Genomic DNA, 23,935 nt, shown 5'->3' with positions numbered 1-23,935 from the left:
TAACCAAAAAAGTGTTAAACAAATCAAAATATATTTTAGATTCTTCAAAGTAGCCAACCTTTGCCTTGATGACAGCTTTGCACACTCTTGGCATTCTCTCAACCAGCTTCACAAGGTAGTCACCTGGAATGCATTTCAATTAACAGGTGTGTGTCACATTGGTATAAAGGGATCAGGAGACAGGTGCAGTAATGCATAATAGGAGTTTTTATTGACCAAAATTACAGTGTGCCATGTAAAGGCATGGGAACGAAGACCAAACAAACACGTATACAAAACACAGGGTTGAAACCCAAACAAAAGAGCAAGGAGTATCTAGAATAAATTGGCCCATTAGGAAGTCCGGGACCTAGTTGCACAGGGAGGGGTTCAGACCCAGAGCCCTGAGCTTAGTGATGAGCACTATGGCGTTTAAGACTGAGCTGTGGTCAATGAACAGCATTCTTGCATAGGTATTTCTCTTGTCCAGCTGGAATAGGGCAGTGTTTAGAGCAATGACGATTGTGTTGTCCGTGGATCTGCTGGAGCGATCATGAAATTGTAGCGGGTCTAGGGTGCCGGTTAAGGTCTAGGGTGCTCATGGGTCATTCTGCATGGAAATGACTGTGACAGAGATAGGAATGCAAGGACTGACCATCCATGAGATCAAAATGATAGATTAAACCATGTTTTGAAGGTATACAGTGTTTTAATACATTTTTTTTTAAATGGAGTAAAACAAGCTTATTGCAGCGACCTGCACAGACAGCTGTGTGTTATGTGTTAGGCTATTAGTTGGTTGTGTTGTACTTACCAGTACCGAGTGTTCGTGTGGTCCGACATGTCAATCAACCTGCTATCTGCCAATCACGGGAATGCCTGGAACGTTCTGGATGCCGGGCAGCCTGGTGGTTGGCGGAGTGGCGTGGAGGGGGGTTGGGCAGTGGGATGGAACATTGGAAGCTAAGACCAGGTTTAGCCAGTGTTCTCTCTCTTACGTCTGGTCTTCACAAGAGATGGTTGTTTTATAGGGTATCCTTCATTTATTTGGCGTGGGCTACGGCCAAACAGTAGCCTGTGTGAAGTTGGGTTAATAAACCGTACATTCGTAAACTCAAACCTCTGTCTGGACAATCGTTCCTTTATGATCTAGTCAGGTCATTACATAAAAATTTGGGTTCTGATGGGGTAAAACAGCTGCTCTAAGATCATGAGGCATTTCTAAGTTATATTCGTCAAGAATCAATGGCTTTATCATTCATTTCAAATGAAAACAATTGATGTAATGCCAGTTACAGTCTGTAGCTTTAAGATTTCTGAACGCTGTGACCTGTTCACACAAACTCTGAGTCTGACCAAGATTCAACATGAACAATATTGCAAACAATATTTTTCTCTAAATGCATACATTTTTTATTTGTGTAATTTCGTTAAGACACTCAACATTTCTCAAAATGCATTCATTTTTAATTTGAAAATTCGTTTTTAAGACACTCATGAGCGAACTGAACACACACACTGAATCGTGCAGACCGCTGCGGACAACATTTCAGGACTACGGACAGATAGCGACATTACGCACGTACAGACGGGAAATGCAGTTATAGGTTAGCTAGGCTACAGTAGAGACTAATAGTTGGTTGTCAGGTGCAAACTCTGGTTGTCAGGTGCAAACTCGATTTTACACGTCTAGTCTATGGATAATTCTGGTTGGAATTTTCTTGAGACTTTTTGACCGTAATGACTATTCGTGTTTAAAAAAACAAAAAACATTTATGGCATTTAACGCTCATGGCCCACAGAAGAGACAACATGCCCAAATTGTCTCTGTAAAGCAAATTTCGCCTACTAAAATTGTGTGTTTCAGAGAAAAACTACAGGACACAAGTAGCCCGAAAGGCCAGTCATATAGCCTATCTATTTTAAGGTCCACAAGTGATCAGTAAACGTTTTGAACAAGTTTATGGTACATCCTTATATCAGACAGATGGACATCAAAACTCTGACCAAGCCTACACTATTCCTGCGCCCTTTCTCCTGACATCCTCTTTCAACAGACTTCAAGAGCGTCGGGTGGAAATGCACACAGAGTAGACTAGGCTACAGGAAGGAGAACCACGTCCAGTCGAACGAGTTTGACGCGACACCTGAACTACTGCGTGCTTCAGAAACACAGCTGATTTTGGACTTGATCGAACCCTCTATGTGCAACGCTGTCCACCAATGATCTGCAGCATGAATACAATACTTCTGCGTAACTTTGCGAAGTTTTTTTTATGCTGGAATGTAATTCACCTACACGTTTACGCACAGGTAAGTAGGCTAGACGATAGAGTAATATTGTTTGTATTTTTTTGTGGAATAATTCCTCCATAGGGTTTACCCCTGTTTTGTTACAGGAGCCTACACTGTGTATATAATAATCCACACACATACGGAATGTGCATGACCATTTTACATAGGCTGCCAGCAACGTGATGCTAGATTATAAATCGCTCTGGATAAGAGCGTCTGCTAAATGACTTAAATGTTAAATGTTAAAATTATATACACTGAGTGTACAAAACATTAGGAACACCTGCTCTTTCCACGACAGACTGACCAGGTGAATCCAGGTGAAAGCTATGATCTCTTATTGATGTCAAACAGTGTAGATGAAGGGGAGGAGACAGGTTAATTAACGGGCCATTAAATAAATGAGACATGGATTGTGTATGTGTGCCATTCAGAGGGTGAATTAGCAAGACAACATTTGTAAATTCCTTTGAACGGGGTATGGTAGTAGGTGCCCGTTTGTGTGTGTCAAGAACTGCAACGCTGTTGGATTGTTCACGCTCAACAGTTTCCCGTGTGTATCAAAAATGGTCCAACACCAAAAGGATATCCAGCCAAGTTGACAAAACGATGGAAGCATTGGAGTCAACATTGGCCAGCATCCATGTGGAACGCTTTTGACACATGGTAGAGTCCCTGCCACGACGATTTGAGGCTGTTCTGGCGGCAAAGGGGGGTGCAAATCAATATTAGGAAGGTGTTAACCGTAATTGCTCCTGTAAATCGCTCCGGATAAGAGCGTCTGCTGAATTACAGTAAATGTTCCTAATGTTTTGTGCACTCAGTGTATATTAGGGTGTAGGTATTGGGTGATGGCAAGGTTAAATGAGAAGGGATGTTAGAAATGTACCATTCAACTAGTAAAACATTTATTGGCCTATGTTTAGGCAGGCTATTGCAAGTCTAGTTGACAAAGTTCTTGGCATAATGAATTTGGTTGCTTTTGCTTTGCATCTACAATTCCCTATTCCTCTACTATACCCATTCCTCTCTGTCTATCTTTTAAAATACTTCTTCTGTTAATAATGGTAAAGCTAAGATGGATCCCTGTCCCCCCCTCCTCCATATTATGTTTCTTATATTGGTGCTATTTCATGTGGGAATGTATTCTGTTATGTATGCTATTCTGACATGCCCAGTGCTGTACTCATCAATGTTTGCATATTCATTGTTGACTAGTACTCAACATCCACTTTCTCCTTGAATGCATTTAAATGAGGTGGAAATATGAGCACAATGCATCAGCTTGTGTGTGGTGATTGCTTACTGTGTGCCAAATGTATATGACATGTTTTATTTATGAAGTGTGTTATGCTACAGTATATGCAATTGTAATTATGACATTAGTTTATATCAAAGCCACTTTACCGTTTCTGCTTGTCATGTTTGAGATCAAAATTATCTCCGGGGTGAATATTCCCCTAGGTGCAGATCTAGAATCAGCTTACCCTCCCCAATCCTAACCTTAACTATTAGTGGGGGAAATGCTAAACTGACCAAAGATCAGCATCTAGGGGCAACTTTTTTTGAATCAATGCCGCAATCTACTCTGTAGGTTCATCCAGAGGTCGGCCTCACAGCACAGGAGCAGATGTACCTGCTGTATGACGTCAAAGTTGAGTGTCATCAGAACATCTCCACACACAACCCTGCAGGTGGGCAAACACGGACTTACATACATCATATTACTCTTTGGGCAGCATAGGTCATTTACAAACTTTTCTGCTTCTGTAATCGGTACCCACTAAGCTGATGATTGGTCTACCTAGCTTTAGCAGAGCCCCATTGGCCAGCGTGTTTCCGGGTGGATCCAGACAGACCTTTATGGTAACCGTAGCAGCCCACCATGCTTCATCCTGTCTGGAGAAAGCAAATCCCATAACTTTCCGTGTTTTCGTCTGGAAAAGGGGTTGGGTTTTGAGAGACGGGCAAATACTAGCCTGCTCCACGTCTGCCCACGTTCTCCCAGGCTTCACTCAGTCAGAGATTGGGGTTGGTAAAAGAGACTGCTGTTGCACGAACACTGACACACTGAACTCCTTGCATTTCTCACATTGTCAGTCAATGCTCAACATGAGATTTACTGAATTGAGTAATGCTTCATGCAAAAAATATGTATTACCCCCCCCAAATTATTAGATTTTTAATTGCGGTAACTTGAGACAACTTTCAATACAGCATGGATGAAAACTACAATTTACAGAAGTGGTCTTGGGCAGGGGGAAAATAACTGAGATGATGGCAACCACTAAAAACATTTAGAAAAATGTATCTTATTTTTGTCATATAGGGACTCTTGAAGAGCTTCTTGAAAAGCCTTTATTTACTTGGACTACCACTGCAGTTTGATTAGACAAAGATGACTTAAGATCACAGATATTATGCTGTGTCTCTCCCTAGCCACGGAATCTGTGGGTGCTGAAATGAGGATTTATTCCATTCATTTCAATCTGTGCCAATTTACCAGCCCCAACCCTGCGGTTGTTTCTCTTTCTGGCTGCTGCACTCCATATTATTATCCTCCATGTGTCCGCCCACATTCTGTAGCAGTGTGAGAGCTGGATAAAAACAAACCGCTTTGTGTGTTTGATCCCGAATCAACCAGTCGTTAAAACCAGGTGGGAGAATAGAAATATCCGAACGTAAACAGATATTGGAGCATAATGGATAATTAGTGTGTTTATTGTTTGGTGACTGTCTACAGTAAATCCTGGCTACTTAAAAAACAGACCGGCTTCTGATACCCATCCAAATTTAGTCATGACGGAAGTCTTACGGTTTCACTGGGAGGCATAATGAAAATACAGTTTGCCATATACTCGGAGAGATGGAGAAATGACTAACACTTTATTTTAAGGGTCCATTATAAAACATTTATACGGCATTTACAAACAGTTTGCCCACCACTTATTAATCATTATTCCCACATTTGTAAATGTTAGTTAGCTAGTTATTCACACGTGTGTGTGTGTGTGTGTGTGTGTGTGTGTGTGTGTGTGTGTGTGTGTGTGTGTGTGTGTGTACACAACATGACCAAAAGTATGTGGACTTGCTTCCATTCAGCCACAAGAGCATTAGTGATGTCGGGCACTGATGTTGGGCGATTAGGCCTGGCTTGCAGTCGGAGTTCCAATTCATCCCAATGGTGTTCGATGGGGTTGAGGTCAGGGCTCTGTGCAGGCCAGTCAAGTTCTTCCACACTGATCTCGACAAACCATTTCCGTATGGACCACACTTGTCATGCTGGAACAGGAAAAGGCCGTCGACAAACTGTTCGCCACAAAGTTGGAAGCATAGAATCGTCTAAAATGTCATTGTATGTTGTGGCGTTAAGATTTCCCTTCACTGGAACTAAAGGGCCTAGCCCGAACCATGAAAAACAGCCCCAGACCATTATTCCTCCTTCACCAAACTTTACAGTTGTCACTATGCATTCGGGCAGGTAGTGTTCTCCTGGTAGCCGCCAGCTTCGTCCGCCCGACTGCCAGATGGTGAAGCATGATTCATCACTCCAGAGAACGCGTTTCAACGCTTCAGAGTCCAATGGCGGTGAGCTTTACACCACTCCAGCTGACACTTGGCATTGCGCATGGGGATCTTAGGCTTGTGTGCGGCTGCACGAACAGTTCTTGTGCTGACATTGCTTCCAGAGGCAGTTTGGATCTCGGTAGTGAGTGTTGCAACCGAGGACAGATGATTTTTACGTGCTACGCGCTTCAGCACTTGGCGGTCCCGTTCTGTGAACTTGTGTAGCCTACCACTTTGCTGCTGAGCCGTTGTTGCTCTTAGACGTTTCCACTTCACAATATCAGCACTTACAGTTGACCCAGGCAGCTCTAGCAGGGCAGAAATTTGACGAACTGACTTGTTGGAAAGGTGGCATACTATAGTAAGGCCATTCTACTTCAAATGTTTGTCTATGGCGATTGCATGGCTTTGTGCTCGATTTTATACACCTGTCAGCAATGGGTGTTGCTGAAATAGCCGAATCCACTAATTTGAAGGGGTGTCCACATACTTTTGTGTGTATGTGTGTAATATATATATGTGTGTAATATATATGTGTGTGTATATATATATATGTGTGTGTATATATATATATATATATATATATATATATATATATATATAATGTATGTGTATATGTGTGTATTTCCTTAAACATCCTGTGTTGCGTGCTTATTCTTTTACAGGTACTGCTGGAATGTTTACCAATGGCAAGCAACTATTTGTGGGAAATTACACTGGTCTCTCAACATTTATAAAGTATAAATAGTGCTCACTTTAGATTAGGAACTGCAAAAGGACTTTACTAAACCATTAGTAAATGGTTTTGTTTGGAAATTCTTACACAGGGACAATCAAAGTCAATCTTAAATGAATCATTGTTTATTGTCAGCGTGCTGGAGCGGTTCCAACCAACTCAATGCACCATAATACACATCAATCAGGAGCTCTACCTGGGCAGACCCAACTCAATGCACCATAATACACATATCAATCAGGAGCTCTCCCTGGGCAGACCCAACTCAATGCACCATAATACACATATCAATCAGGATCTCTCCCTGGGCAGACCCAACTCAATGCACCATAATACACATATCAATCAGGAGCTCTCCCTGGGCAGACCCAACTCAATGCACCATAATACACATATCAATCAGGAGCTCTCCCTGGGCAGACCCAACTCAATGCACCATAATACACATATCAATCAGGAGCTCTCCCTGGGCAGACCCAACCCAATGCACCATAATACACATATCAATCAGGATCTCTCCCTGGGTAGACCCAACTCAATGCACCATAATACACATATCAATCAGGAGCTCTCCCTGGGCAGACCCAACTCAATGCACCATAATACACATATCAATCAGGATCTCTCCCTGGGCAGACCCAACTCAATGCACCATAATACACATATCAATCAGGAGCTCTCCCTGGGCAGACCCAACTCAATGCACCATAATACACATATCAATCAGGAGCTCTCCCTGGGCAGACCCAACTCAATGCACCATAATACACATATCAATCAGGATCTCTCCCTGGGTAGACCCAACTCAATGCACCATAATACACATATCAATCAGGAGCTCTCCCTGGGCAGACCCAACTCAATGCACCATAATACACATATCAATCAGGAGCTCTCCCTGGGCAGACCCAACTCAATGCACCATAATACACATATCAATCAGGAGCTCTCCCTGGGCAGACCCAACTCAATGCACCATAATACACATATCAATCAGCAGCTCTCCCTGGGCAGACCCAACTCAATGCACCATAATACACATATCAATCAGGAGCTCTCCCTGGGCAGACCCAACTCAATGCACCATAATACACATATCAATCAGGAGCTCTCCCTGGGCAGACCCAACTCAATGCACCATAATACACATATCAATCAGGAGCTCTCCCTGGGCAGACCCAACTCAATGCACCATAATACACATATCAATCAGGAGCTCTCCCTGGGCAGACCCAACTCAATGCACCATAATACACATATCAATCAGGAGCTCTCCCTGGGCAGACCCAGCAGTTGTCTTATATACGGCTATAAACAGACAAGTTATATTTGCATGATTTAGTATAATTAATGAATCATTACCGTTTTGTATCATTCATGTGACCGACCAATACTGGTTCCAAACGAGTTACAGACCAATACCCCACGAGGCTTCTTTCTCTCTTAGCTGAGACCTTGAAACGGAGATATATTTAGTTTGTTCTCAAAACACAGTCTGGGCGTACTGCCAAATTGCAGCTACTGATAGGGAGGATTAGTACAGTCAGCCACTTGCATGAACACAGAAATTGGCTATTAGAACAGCACATGAATAAAATACAGTCTTTTTATGACTAATAAATGGTGAACATACAATTTTTATAAATGCTGAATAAATTGTTTATTATGGACCCTTAAAATGTTACCGAAATGACATCAGTGAAACCACTTATTGGCTAAATGATATTCTGCCTTTCATAAGAGTAAAATAAATACAAATTACAAAAATTATATAACCCCACTTCCCCTCAATCAGTGGTGTTTGTCTGTTGTATTTGGTTTTTCCAGATAATTTAATCCATATCTAAATGATAACAGATCATCCTGTTCCCCTGTAAGATTGTGTTCCCTTTTAAATTTTAATTGATGGGGCAATCTGGGATTGGGTCATCCATTTGAGTCTTTAAATGTAGGATGTACAGTGGGGGGAAAAAAGTATTTGATCCCCTGCTGATTTTGTACGTTTGCCCACTTACAAAGAAATGATCAGTCTATAATTTTAATGGTAGGTTTATTTGAACAGTGAGAGACAGAATAACAACACAAAAATCCAGAAAAACGCATGTCAATAATGTTATAAAATGATTTGCATTTTAATGAGGGAAATAAGTATTTGACCCCTCTGTAAAACATGACTTAGTACTTGGTGGCAAAACCCTTGTTGGCAATCACAGAGGTCAGACGTTTCTTGTAGTTGGCCACCAGGTTTGCACACATCTCAGGAGGGATTTTGTCCCACTCCTCTTTGCAGATCTTCTCCAAGTCATTAAGGTTTTGAGGCTGACGTTTGGCAACTCGAACCTTCAGCTCCCTCCACAGATTTTCTATGGGATTAAGGTCTGGAGACTGGCTAGACCACTTCAGGACCTTAATGTGCTTCTTCTTGAGCCACTCCTTTGTTGCCTTGGCCGTGTGTTTTGGGTCATTGTCATGCTGGAATACCCATCCACGACCCAGTTTCAATGCCCTGGCTGAGGGAAGGAGGTTCTCACCCAAGAATTGACGGTACATGGCCCCATCCATCGTCCCTTTGATGCGGTGAAGTTGTCCTGTCCCCTTAGCAGAAAAACACCCCCAAAGCATAATGTTTCCACCTCCATGTTTGACGGTGGAGATGGTGTTTTTGGGGTCATAGGCAGCATTCCTCCTCCTCCAAACACGGCGAGTTGAGTTGATGCCAAAGAGCTCCATTTTGGTCTCATCTGACCACAACACTTTCACCAGTTGTCCTCTGAATCATTCAGATGTTCATTGGCAAACTTCAGACGGGCATGTATTTGAATTCTTGAGCAGGGGGATCTTGCGGGCGCTGCAGGATTTCAGTCCTTCACGGCGTAGTGTTACCAATTGTTTTCTTGGTGACTATGGTCCCAGCTGCCTTGAGATCATTGACAAGATCCTCCCGTGTTGTTCTGGGCTGATTCCTCACCGTTCTCATGATCGTTGCAACCCCACGAGGTGAGATCTTGCATGGAGCCCCAGGCCGAGGGATACTGACAGTTCTTTTGTGTTTCTTCCATTTGCGAATAATCGCACCAAATGTCGTCACCTTCTCACCAAGCTGCTTGGCGATGGTCTTGTAGCCCATTCCAGCCTTGTGTAGGTCTACAATCTTGTCCCTGACATCCTTGGAGAGCTCTTTGGTCTTGGCCATGGTGGAGAGTTTGGAATCTGATTGATTGATTGCTTCTGTGGACAGATGTCTAATTTACAGGTAACAAGCTGCGGTTAGGAGCACTCCCTTTAAGAGTGTGCTCCTAATCTCAGCTCGTTACCTGTATAAAAGACACCTGGGAGCCAGAAATCTTTCTGATTGAGAGAGGGTCAAATACTTATTTCCCTCATTAAAATGCAAATCAATTTATAACATTTTTGACATGTGTTTTTCTGGATATTTTTGTTGTTATTCTGTCTCTCACTGTTCAAATAAACCTACCATTAAAATTATAGACTGATCCTTTCTTTATCAGTGGACAAACGTACAAAATCAGCAGGGGATCAAATACTTTCCCCCCCCACTGTATTATATAGCTTTGTTGTATTGATTCCGAGATTGTCCCTTTTTAAAGGCAATGGCCCAATTCTAACCATTATTGACCACCGTATTACTGCCCGGTGATCTCTCGTTCAATCAATACGGGCTAAGATCACTCACACACCTGATCTCAGTTCCATTATTAGCCATCCTGTTACCACTCCCGGGGTGTTAACAAGGTCACTGTTCACTTCAAGCCTGCTAATTGAGCAGACTAAGGACGGATGTATCTACAGTATTTGAGAATCATTCTGTACATCTGAAATACAGCATTTCCTCATTTACCAGGACAAATATACAGTGGCAATTTTCCCGACACATTTTATGTACTGAAAACTCATGTTGGTGTACATGAGTAAAAACATTTTTTTTGTTTCTAATTTATGCAATCCATTAATTATAACTTGGTTTAATACAGTAGGCCTATGGACATTTCAAGAGGGAAATCAAATATTGAAGTTGAATTCACCGATTTGAGCGCATCATGGCATAATTTCATAAAGTAGATGTCTCAACTGTTGACTCATTTATACTTGCTTGCGTGTCCTATTCGGTCTGCGGGCCTTGTTTGACACGTGTGCTAGCCTATTAGCCACATTATGACTGACTTGTGATCATTGCCCTTGCTAGTTTGATTGTATTGACATTCCCAGTCTTAGTTAGTCATCTGTTTTTGTTCAAAATATTGGGTCATTGAAACTGAAACAGTGCATCCCGACTGGGTGGAGGCAACAAACAGTGTACCAGGCCATCTGTGATTTACAACCAGATAGCAATATTTTTGGAACTACAAATAAATGTATTTGTAAATTATATTAATCATGCTTTGAACCGCATCCATTTATTCTGCCAACAATGCCTTATGGAGTTAAGGAATGCCTTCATGGAATTTTGAGTCAAATAGAATCTATTTTTAAAACCTCATCAAATTGGTATTGAAGCATCAACTGGGAATTTGATATTTCTGACTGATATTATCACAGTGCATTCTTCCATCACATGTGCAGCTGATTCTCAAGATCTTGCACACTAATGAGATGCTATTGAGCCCACACTACTACACTGTCTTTCTGGTAAGTTTAGATTACAACTTTGGGTGGGGTGAATATATTTTATATGACATGCATGATTTTTTTTGTTAACTATTAAATTGTAGCCTACAGCAAGGTGTGTTTTAAATAATTTCTAACTTGTTAACAATTTCTGCTAGTTAGTTTTTGCTGCCATGTGGGTTTTAGCTTTCTTGAGCCTACTAACTGAGTGTTAATTCACCTGTTTTCATACATGTTTCATTTGAAAACATTTATCTTACACAGGAGTTGTTTAATCTAACTGCTTAACTATTTGTACATGGAATTGTATTTGGGTTTTTTTTACTCATTTTTTCCTAATCTTTACAGGAAAATGCCACGGGCACTATCTGATGTGTGGAGACATTTCACTGCAGCTAATGTAGAAGGAAAAGCTGTGTACATTTGCAAATACTGTGCCAAATCACATGTGAAGAATACAACAAAGATGCAGAATATCTGGGCAAGTGCATAAAGTTCCCTCAGTGCTCACAACAAGCAACCTCTGACAAAAGTCCCTCGACTTATATTCAAGTTGAAAATGATGAATTAGACACCTTATCGATAGCAACAGATCATGGTCCTCCTGGAATCAGAATTGTTTTTGACTCAATGGAGGAACGTAGTCAGAGAAATTCTGATGAATGTCTTGCTCGAGCTGTGTATGGAAGTGGTTCACCTCTGATGCTCACAGGCAATGTGTATTGGAAGATATTTCTGGATGTTCTTCGCCCAGCATACAGCCCTCCAACCAGACATGCTTTATCTACTCATTTGCTGGATGCAGAGTTCAAGTGAAGGTCAAGCAAATTATAGAGAAAGCAGACTGTATTGCAAACTTCTCTGATGGGTGGTCGAATGTTCGTGGGCAAGGAATAATTAACTACATCATCTCCTCCCCTCAACCAGTATTCTACAAGAGCACAGACACCAGGGACAACAGACACACCCATCTCTACATTGCAGATGAGCTGAAGGCAGTCATCAATGACCTTGGACCACAGAAGGTATTTGCACTGGTGACAGACAATGCTGCGAACATGAAGGCTGCTTGGTCTAAAGTGGAGTCCTAACCTCACAGCACACCCATTGGCTGTGCTGCTCATGCATTGAATCTGCTCCTCAAGGACATCATGGCACTGAAAACAATGTATACACTCTACAAGAGAGCCAAGGAAATGGTTAGGTATGTAAAGGGTCATCAAGTTATAGCAGCTACCTCACCAAGCAAAGTGAGAAGAATAAGAGCACCACATTGAGCTGCCCAGCAACACCCTCCTGGAGGGGAAGGAGTCTCCAAGAAATGACCATATCACAGTCTGCCGATATGGACAGCCCCAGTCTGCCGATATGGACAGCCTCCTGGATGATGTATTTTGCGAGAGAGTGGTAAGCAGCCTGAAACTCCTGAAACCTATAGCAGTAGCCATTGCACGGATTGAGGGAGACAACGCCATCCTGTCTGATGTTCAGACTCTGCTTGCAGATGTAAGAGGAGAAATCCGTACTGCCCTGCCCACTTCACCGTGCTCCAAGCAGAGGAAGCTGCCGTTCTGAAATGCATCAAAAAGCATGAAGATTTCTGCCTGAGTCCCAAGTATGCTGGCAAGAGCATCCTGTCTGGTGCAGAGATCAACAAGGCCTATGGTGTCATCACTACTGTGTCTCGCAACCTTGGCCTGGATGAGGGCAAGGTTCTTGGCAGTCTGGTGAAGTACACTTTCAAGCAAGGGCTTTGGGATGAAGATGCAATATGGCAGTTGTGCCAACATATCTCATCAGCCACCTGGTAGAAGGGACTTTGTGGATCTGAGGCTCTTTCCCCTGTTGCCTCCATCGTCCTCCAAATCCCACCAACATCAGCCGCCTCAGAGCGCAACTGGTCCTTGTTTGGGAACACACACACCAAAGCACGCAACAAGCTGACCAATACAGGGGTTGAAAAATTGGTGTTGGTGGGGTTTGAGGCTTTTTGAGCCTGACGACGAGCCATCCTCAACAAGGTTGGAAAGTGACAGTGAAGATGAGGTGGACATTGAGGTCCAGGGAGAAGACATGGAAGCATGAGAGGAAGACAACCAAAGATGTAAACTATCATTTCACAGATGTATTTTGAAAACGTTTTTGGGAGATGCGATGGATCATTGGGGGTCATTCAATTTTCTCTTTATTTTGTTGTTCAGTGAAATCATCCCATGTGAAGAGTCAACTCATTTAATTAAAGTTCAATTCGTAACTAAATTGTTTTTATTTCTATTGGAAGGATTTAATAATTTGCAATTATGTCTACTTATGATAAGGTAAAAGGTTTCTGTTTCTGTCTCCATACGAGATGGTAAATATATCCAATGCAAAATACATCTACATTGCAATGGTATTGATATTAATTCCCATATATTCCCGTTAATTCCCCCGGAAAGTTTCCACCTCTGAATATTCCCCAAAATGTGCAACCCTAATTGCAATCATAAAATAGATTTAATTTATTTAAATCTATTTACTCTTGTTTTTTTCTCTCCGTCTTTAGGTCTTTATTACTCAGTCTCAGCTTGCATCCCAAATGGCACTAAAGGTAGTGTACTATAAAGGGAATAGGGTGCCATTTGTGACACATCCCACCCTAGTCACTTGTTTCACTGAACCATCAGGAGGGCTAGCTGACAAAAGACGACAACCTATTACTCCTAGTGCTCCCTCACTTGCCTACTCATCTGGTGGACAGATGGTGTGTGTGTATATATAGCTGTAATGACTATGAGCAATGTTTTTGCACTTGTCGCTAATGAGTGACTCATAAGCTTTGTCTTTCCATCTCACACTCTCATCATGGAATATAGATTAATATTAGAAATGTGTTTAATCAAGGGAGCGGAGTTTTAAATATACATAGTGGGAGAAAGAGTTTTTGTCCGTGGAGCCGATATGTAGTAAATTGATTCTTCAGCTTGTTTCATTGATGATGTGGACTGAGTGCACACTGCTGGATATTTGCCCTTTCTTAAATTGAATGGATCAATGTCAAGTGTCTGCAAGATCACCAGCACTTACCATTGACAGGCACAAAAGCGACAAGTCAATGAAACCTTTCAATGATAATGCCTTGAGTTCAGTAGCAATGATTTCTTTTAAGTTCAGATTTATCCGAAGGAGTGGCCATGGTATTTGGCCTGGGAGCCTCCGTTCCTCTGATGACGATAGCCTCCAACACAATGTCCAAATAATGTCACTTATGAACGTAAAAGCCTAAAATATCTACATCACACATATTGGCGTTTTGTAATTGTGAAGATTTGACGTATAATGGCAATATGTCAGTAAATGTTACATATTTGGCATATTACCATAGTATATTATCTAGTGATGGGCACTAATATGGACAATCCATACTAATATATCCCTTGAATTTTTTCGATATCAATATATATATATTGGTTTTATAAAAACCTTGTTTTTTTCTGTTCACTTCCACGGCTCTGTGAAGTCCAGACAAGTGCTTGCTGATTACTCATTGGTCCATATATGAATGTTCTGGGAGCCTAAACCTACAGTTTAAATAAGCCCATTCACAACAGGCAATTAAGTCACTAAGTTGAGAGCCAGTGAGAAGGTCTGTGAGAGGGGTTTGTGCATGCAGGAACAGTCATGTACAGTATGGGTTTTTACATAATAGTGTAAAATAACAGGAAGGATAAACCAATATCATAATATGCCTTCCATATATCGATATTAAACACAAATAAACCAATATCACGATATGAATTGCTCATATCGGTATCAAGTCAAATCTATATCATATTTAATTATCAATATTGGTCCCCTCCACCAATATTACCTAACTCCCCTTTCCCACTATGTATCCAGATGACCTTTGTGCCCCTGGCTGGGATGGTCTGATCTGTTGGCCCCAGGGATCCCCAGGAGAGCTAACCAAGGTCCCCTGCCCCAGCTACATCTATGACTTCAACCATCAAGGTATTGGGGTATAGATAGGCTATACTCATGGGGCCATATTTATTAAGTGTTTGCACTGGGTGCAAAGTTTGCACCTTTTTTTTTTTTGGAAAGGTATAAAACCCCAAAACAAATCTTTGTTTACACTATAATATTTAGTTGCTCTATCCATTTTTGGACTTATAAATGAATGATATATATATACCCAGTGACTCTTGAAGAGTATACACTGAGTATACAGAACATGAAGAACACCCGCTCTTTCCATGACATTACCAGGTGAATCCAGGTGAAAGCTTTGATCCCTTATTTATGTAACTTGTTAAATCCACTTCAATCGGTGTAGATGAAGGGGAGGAGACAGATTAAATAAAGATTTAAGCCTTGGGACAATTGAGACCTGGATTGTGTATGTGTGCCATTGATAGGGTGAATGGGCACGACAAAAAATGTAATTGCCTTTGAACGGGGTATGGTAGTAGGTGCCAGTTTGTGTCAAGAACTGCAATGCTGCTGGGTTTTTCAAGCTCAACAGTTTCCCGTGTGTATCAAGAATGGTCCACCACTCAAAGGACATCCAGCCAACTTGACACAACTTTGGGAAGCATTGGAGTCAACATGGACCAGCTTCCTTGTGGAACGCTTTCGACCCCTTGTAGAGTCCATGCTCCAACTTATTGAGGCTTTTCTGAGGGAAATTTATAATTTTGATATCCAAAAGCTTTTCACCAAAACAGAGGCGGGGTGACCCACCTTGTTATTGTTTCAAATAAGGATTCTAGCTTCAATGTTTTATTTCTGAGCTGGTGCAAACCCTTAGTAAATCTGCCCCATGGTATCAATTGAATATATTGAATACCTTTTTAACTGTAGTACCATTGTGTTAAAATCATGTGTTTGCATCATGTGGTCATTATATGGAGACAAGCAATGTACATGTAATGGATTTGACGTATTGAATGGTTTGATGAGCATGAAAACGATGTAAACCATATCCCATGGCCGTCTCAGTCACCAGACTTCAACCCAATTTAACACTTAAAGGAGATTCTGGACCAGTGCCTGAGACAGCGTTTTCCACCACCATCCACAAAACACCAAATTATAGAATATCTCATTGAAGAATGGTGTCGCATCCCTACAATATAGTTCCAGACACTTGTAGAATCCATTCCAAGGTGCATTGAAGCTGTTCTGGCTCATGGGGGCAAAACACCCTATTAAGACATAATAGGGTGTTTCCTTTGTTTTGGCAGTTAACTGTATGTTACAATGTTAATGACCAGACCGTGTGTGTGTGTGTGTGTGTGTGTGTGTGTGTGGTGTCTGTGCCTGTGTCTGTGTATGTCCAGGTCATGCATACAGGAAGTGTGATGTCAACGGTTCCTGGGTTTCTGTGGAGGGGTTGAACCGAACATGGTCCAATTATTCCGACTGCTTAAAATTCCTTTTACCTGGTCAAGAGGAGGAAAAGGTAACCCCAATCACCACTTCAGTCACACCTAAGATTCCAATTAACATTGTTGTGGTTGCAGACTTGACTCATGACAACACTTGAGTTGCTCTGACTCATGCTAACAGCGGAGCTACACTGGGGCGTTAGGAGCACAGGCAGCTAGCATAGAAGCTAGAAACCTAACTTTTTCCCAGCGTAAACATTGTAGCAGGCTGTTAACATATCCATTTCTCCCTAGCGGGACTTCTTTGACCGGCTGTACGTCATGTACACCATTGGATATGCACTGTCCTTCATCTCTCTTCTAGGGGCCATTGTCATCATAGGCTACTTCAGGTAAGACAGCCTTGTGTCCCAACAACTGGTCCTTTCTCCAGAAGTGTGCAGTTGTGCGCTCCTTCTCACAAATATAGTTTTTCTTACACCAGTCATTTCCTTTCAGTCTATGAAAGGAAGTGAACAAGTGCAGACTTTGGGAGAAAGGACATTATTGGGACGCAGATGTATGCCGCTCGGTTTTGCTCATCCATATACACTGCTCAAAAAAATAAAGGGAACACTAAAATAACACATCCTAGATCTGAATGAATGAAATAATCTTATTAAATACTTTTTTCTTTACATAGTTGAATATGCTGACAACAAAATCACACAAAAATAATCAATGGAAATCCAATTTATCAACCCATGGAGGTCTGGATTTGGAGTCACACTCAAAATTAAAGTGGAAAACCACACTACAGGCTGATCCAACTTTGATGTAATGTCCTTAAAACAAGTCAAAATGAGGCTCAGTAGTGTGTGTGGCCTCCACGTGCCTGTATGACCTCCCTACAACACCTGGGCATTCTCCTGATGAGGTGGCGGATGGTCTCCTGAGGGATCTCCTCCCAGACCTGGACTAAAGCATCCGCCAACTCCTGGACAGTCTGTGGTGCAACGTGGCGTTGGTGGATGGAGCGAGACATGATGTCCCAGATGTGCTCAATTGGATTCAGGTCTGGGGAACGGGCGGGCCAGTCCATAGCATCAATGCCTTCCTCTTGCAGGAACTGCTGACACACTCCAGCCACATGAGGTCTAGCATTGTCTTGCATTTGGAGGAACCCAGGGCCAACCGCACCAGTATATGGTCTCACAAGGGGTCTGAGGATCTCAGCTCGGTACCTAATGGCAGTCAGGCTACCTCTGGCGAGCACATGGAGGGCTGTGCGGCCCACCAAAGAAATGCCACCCCACACCATGATTGACCCACCGCCAAACCGGTCATGCTGGAGGATGTTGCAGGCAGCAGAACGTTCTCCACGGCTTCTCCAGACTCTGTCACGTCTGTCACGTGCTCAGTGTGAACCTGCTTTCATCTGTGAAGAGCACAGGGCGCCAGTGGCGAATTTGCCAATCTTGGTGCTCTCTGGCAAATGCCAAACGTCCTGCACGGTGTTGGGCTGTAAGCACAACCCCCACCTGTGGACGTCGGGCCCTCATACCACCCTCATGAAGTCTGTTTCTGACCGTTTGAGCAGACACATGCACATTTGTGGCCTGCTGGAGATTATTTTGCAGGGCTCTGGCAGTGCTTCTCCTGCTCCTCCTTGCACAAAGACGGAGGTAGCGGTCCTGCTGCTGGGTTGTTGCCCTCCTACGGCCTCCTCCACGTCTCCTGATGTACTGGCCTGTCTCCTGGTAGCGCCTCCATGCTCTGGACACTACGCTGACAGACACAGCAAACCTTCTTGCCACAGCTCGCATTGATGTGCCATCCTGGATGAGCTGCACTACCTGAGCCACTTGTGTGGGTTGTAGACTCCGTCTCATGCTACCACTAGAGTGAAAGCACCGCCAGCATTCAAAAGTGACCAAAACATCAGCCAGGAAGCATAGGAACTGAGAAGTGGTCTGTGGTTACCACCTGCAGAACCACTCCTTTATTGGGGGTGTCTTGCTAATTGCCTATAATTTCCACCTGTTGTCTATTCCATTTGCACAACAGCATGTGAAATGTATTGTCAATCAGTGTTGCTTCCTAAGTGGACAGTTTGATTTCACAGAAGTGTGATTGACTTGGAGTTACATTGTGTTGTTTAAGTGTTCCCTTTATTTTTTTGAGCAGTATATTTCTATGTTCACTTCAAAGAAAAGCCTTTGCTGCACTATCCACCTGTGTAAATGCCACAGAGGTCATACAGTACTAGGCCTCATCTGTTCATCACTATTTTCCAAAAACAGTCTCACGTTAAATGAGAAGTAAAAATAAGTATCCTGGCCAATCCTCTTGACTCATCTCCAATTTGTCTGGGAAATGAACATGATGAATCGTTGACTTGACATGGATTCATGTCTCCAACTCAACCTAGAATCAAAGGTAAAGAATAGGACTGCCATGATTCCCTAATAACAGAGTGAAACACCCTTTGTACAAGTTAAAGAATAGGACCATTTAAAGTTGAATTAGACTAGATTTAGTTGGTTGAGTTGGAGACGTGAATCCAACATATCAATGCTTTTCGTTATGAGTTGTCAGTATCATGAATGCAGCTAGAGACGTATTACTCTCAAGCATCTTCCCTCAGTATTTCAACACCGATGCTGTTGAAAAAACCACCGTACACTGTAAAACAAACTCAAATGATCTGAGGAAGCTGATTTGCGGTGAACCAATTTGATTAAAAAAATGTGGTATTTAGTGTATTTTACTCAATTCGGGTTATTGTTTTCAATGCAGTTAGGTTTTATAATGTGTGTGTATTAACTGTACACTTCCAAATTCCTCTCAACACAATAAACTAGGTTTGAATGCCAAAACCAAAATGTAGAATTAGAATTAGAATTTCTCTCTAGGTTTCTACTTAGGTTTCTTCCTTCTAGGGAGTTTTTCTTAGCCACTGTCCTTTTCAAATCAAAGTTTATTTGTCACGTGCGCCGAATACAACAGTGAAATGCTTACTTACAGGCTCTAACCAATAGTGCGGGAAAAAAAGGTGTGTGTGTAGGTAAGTAAAGAAATAAAACGACAGTAAAAAGACATTTGAAAATAAGAGTAGCGAGGCTACATACAGACACCGGTTAGTCAGGCTGATTGAGGTAGTATGTACATGTGGGTATGGTTAAAGTGACTGCTTTGCCTGCCCTTTGAGGTTCATGCTGGGTAAAGCACTTTGTGACAACTGCTGATGTAAAAGGGTTTTCTAAAATACATTTCATTGATTGACTATAGTGATTGTTGAGCCTTGAGTGTTTTACACATGTCTGCCTGCCATGCAGACGCCTCCACTGCACCAGGAACTACATCCACATGCACCTGTTTGTGTCCTTCATGCTGCGTGCCGTCAGCATCTTTGTCAAAGACAAGGTGGTCCACACCAACGGAGGTCTGCAGGAGTTTGACACAGCGCTCATGGACAACTACAAGACCATCTCTGCTATGCCCCTTGACAACTCCCAGTTTGTGAGTACTGTAATGTTCTTCCTTTTAACTTCAAGGTCAGTTTGTTTGTTGTACGAAGTGCACTTAAATGCTTGCTCTCAAGTGTCTTCGCATAAATAACAGCACAACATAGGGGGGGTTGATGAATACACATTGAATACAATCAAATCTAAATCAAACAAAATGATATTGGTCGCATTCACATATTTAGCAGATGTTATTGTGGGTGTAGCGAAATGCTTGTGTTCCTAGCTCCAACAGTGTAGTAATATCTGACAATACACAACAATACACACACATTTAAAAGTAAAAGAATGGAAGTAAGGAATATAGAAATATTAGGGTGGTCAATATCGGAGTCCGGAGTATAAATATACATATAATATAAAATATAATATATATATACCTTCAGAAAGTATTCAGACCCCTTGACCCTGGGAGTCCCACAGATATGGAATCATGTAGTAACCAAAAAAGTGTTAAACAAATCATTTTTAGATTCTTCAAAGTAGCAACCCTTTGCCTTGATGACCGCTTTGCATACTCTTGGCATTCTCTCAACCAGCTTCACTTGGAAGGCTTTTTCAACCGCAGACCACGTGTAAACACGCCAGCCGAGGACCTCCACATCATGCTTCTTCACCTGCAGGATCATCTGAGACCAGCCACCCAGACAGCTGATGTAACTGCGCGTTTGTACAACCAAAGAATGTCAGAAACCATCTCAGGGAAGCTCATCTGCGTGCCCGTCATCCTCACCTGGGTCTTGACCTGACTGCAGTTCGGCGTCGTAACCGACTTCAGTGGGCAAATGTTGACCTTCGATGGACACTGGTACACCTGTTTTAACTTTATTCTTTGCTCATGTCAACGTTGTGAACAGAGTGCTCCATGGTGGCGGTGGGGTTATGGTATGGGCAGGCATAAGCTACAGATAACGGAACACGATTGCATTTTATAGATGGCAATTTCAATGCACAGAGATATCATGACGAGATACTAAGGCCCATTGTCGTGCCATTCATCCGCCGCCATCGCCTCATGTTTCAGCATTGTAATACACGGCCCCATGTCGCAAGGATCTGTACATAATTCCTGAAAGCTGAAAATGACCCAGTACTTCCATGGCCTGCATACTCACCAGACATGTCACCCATTGAGCATCAAGGAGTGCATAATTATTAGGCTGCCTCATTACCTCAGGTAAAATGGGCCAAAAAAGAAATTTAACTGACACTGAAAAGCCAAAAATGTAAAATGCCTTTCAGACGGATGCGACACTCTTTAAATAGCTAAACTATTGAGGTGTGACCACCGGACATTCAAACATTTTGTTGCGAATAGTCAACTGGGGCGCAAAAATCGCATGGGGAAGAAAAGGCGCAAATGAACTGCAAAAAACTTGAGAAAAATTAAACGTCAAACTACCAGGAACCCATTATCCTCCAGTGCCACCATATTCCAGAACTGCAACCTACCTGGAGTGTTCAGAAGTACAAGGTGTAAAGTGCTCAGAGACATGGCCAAGGTCAAGAAGACTGAAACAAAACCACCACTGAATAAGATTCACAAGCTATTTTATCGCCCCCAGATACCTGCTCCTTTTTCTCTCTATTCTGGACGTCACAGACGACCAATTCTTATAGCTTTTAGCCGTACCCTCATACTTATTCTTCTCTGCTCCGCTGGGGATGTAGAGGTGAATCCAGGCCCTGCAGTGCCTGGCTCCACACCTACTCCCCAGGCGCTCTCTTTTGATGACTTCTGTAACCGTAATAGCCTTGGTTTCATGCATGTTAACATTAGAAGCCTCCTCCCTAAGTTTGTTTTATTCACTGCTTTAGCACACTCTGCCAACCCGGATGTCCTAGCTGTGTCTGAATCTTGGCTTAGGAAGTCCACCAAAAACTGTGAAATCTTCATCCCTAACTACAACGTTTTCAGACAAGATAGAACGACCAAAGGGGGCGGTGTTGCAATCTACTGCAGAGATAGCTTGCAGAGTTCTGTCCTGCTATCCAGGTCTGTACCCAAACAATTTGATCTTCTACTTTTAAAAATCCACCTCTCCAAAAACAAGTCTCTCACCGTTGCCGCCTGCTATAGACCCCCCTCGGCCCCTAGCTGTGCTCTGGACACCATATGTGAACTGATTGCCCCCCATCTATCTTCAGAGCTCGTGCTACTAGGCGACCTAAACTGGGACATGCTTAACACCCCAGCCATTCTACAATCCAAGCTTGATGCCCTCAATCTCACACAAATTATTAATGAACCCACCAGGTACAACCCCAAAGCCGCAAACACTGGCACCCTCATAGATATCATCCTAACCAATGTGCCCTCTAATTACACCTCTGCTGTTTTCAACCAAGATCTCAGCGATCACTGCCTCATTGCCTGCACCCGTAATGGGTCAGCGGTCAAACGACCTCCACTTATCACTGTCAAACGCTCCCTGAAACATTTCAACGAGCAAGCCTTTCTAATCGACCTGGCCCTGCTATCCTGGAAGGATATTGACCTCATCCCGTCAGTAGAGGATGCCTGGTTATTTTTTTTAAATGCCTTCCTCTCCATCTTAAATAAGCATGCCCCTTTCAAGAAATTTAGAACCAGGAACAGATATAGCCCTTGGTTCTCCCCAGACCTGACTGCCCTTAACCAACACAAAAATATCCTGTGGCGTTCTGCATTAGCATCGAACTGCCCCCGCGATATGCAACTTTTTAGGGAAGTTAGAAACCAATACACACAGGCAGTTAGAAACGCCAAGGCTAGCTTTTTCAAACAGAAATTTGCTTCGTGCAACTCCAACTCTAAAAAGTTCTGGGACATTGTAAAGTCCATGGAGAATAAGAACACCTCCTCCCAACTGCCCACTGCACTGAGGATAGGAAACTCTGTCACCACCGATAAGCCCACTATAATTGAGAATTTCAATAAGCATTTTTCTACGGCTGGCCATGCTTTCCACCTAACTACCCCTACTGCATTCAACAGCACTGCACCCCCCACAGCTACTCGCCCAAGCCTCCCCCATTTCTCCTTCTCCCAAATCCATTCAGCTGATGTTCTGAAAGAGCTGCAAAATCTGGACCCCTACAAATCAGCTGGGCTTGACAATCTGGACCCTTTCTTTCTAAAATTATCTGCCGAAATTATTGCAACCCCTATTACTAGCCTGTTCAACCTCTCTTTCGTGTCGTCTGAGATTCCCATAGATTGGAAAGCAGCTGCTGTCATCCCCCTCTTCAAAGGAGGTGACACTCTTGACCCAAATTGCTACAGACCTATATCCATCCTACCCTGCCTTTCTAAGGTCTTCGAAAGCCAAGTCAACAAACAGATTACCGACTATTTCGAATCCATCCGCACCCTCTCCGCTATGCAATCTGGTTTCAGAGCTGGTCATGGGTGCACCTCAGCCACGCTCAAGGTCCTAAACGACATCGTAACCGCCATCGATAAGAAACAATACTGTGCTGCCGTATTCATTGACCTGGCCAAAGCTTTTGACTCTGTTAATCACCACATCCTCATCGGCAGACTTAGTAGCCTTGGTTTCTCAAACGATTGCGTCGCCTGGTTCACCAACTACTTCTCTGACAGAGTTCAGTGTGTCAAATCGGAGGGCCTACTGTCTGGACCTCTGGCAGTCTCTATGGGGGTACCACAGGGTTCAATTCTTGGGCCAACTCTTTTCTCTGTATACATAAATGATGTCGCTCTTGCTGCTGGTGAATCTCTGATCCACCTCTACGCAGACGACACCATTCTGTATACTTCTGGCCCTTCTTTGGACACTGTGTTAACAACCCTCCAGACGAGCTTCAATGCCATTCAACTCTCCTTCCGTGGTCTCCAACTGCTCCTAAACACA

The 23,935-nt window shown here is 42.8% G+C and overlaps 1 protein-coding gene across 1 annotated transcript in view; it reads left to right on the top strand.

Annotated features, from left to right (window-relative positions):
* Nucleotides 1–1,951: 1,951 nt before the first annotated feature.
* The window catches only part of LOC115179681 (parathyroid hormone 2 receptor-like), a 53,747-nt gene continuing 31,763 nt past the window's right edge, over nucleotides 1,952–23,935 (top strand). Inside the window, exons 1-6 of the mRNA XM_029741356.1 lie at nucleotides 1,952–2,292; nucleotides 3,869–3,968; nucleotides 15,083–15,193; nucleotides 16,525–16,646; nucleotides 16,867–16,964; nucleotides 19,890–20,073. Of these exons, the coding sequence (XP_029597216.1) occupies nucleotides 2,203–2,292; nucleotides 3,869–3,968; nucleotides 15,083–15,193; nucleotides 16,525–16,646; nucleotides 16,867–16,964; nucleotides 19,890–20,073 (705 nt within the window). The 5' untranslated portion in view covers nucleotides 1,952–2,202. The remainder of the gene's footprint in view (nucleotides 2,293–3,868; nucleotides 3,969–15,082; nucleotides 15,194–16,524; nucleotides 16,647–16,866; nucleotides 16,965–19,889; nucleotides 20,074–23,935) is intronic.

Source organism: Salmo trutta, chromosome 39 (assembly GCF_901001165.1).
Source record: "Salmo trutta chromosome 39, fSalTru1.1, whole genome shotgun sequence".
Lineage (NCBI taxonomy): Eukaryota > Metazoa > Chordata > Actinopteri > Salmoniformes > Salmonidae > Salmo > Salmo trutta.
Note: the sequence above shows the minus strand (reverse complement) of the source record. Positions and strands in the feature narration are given on the sequence as shown.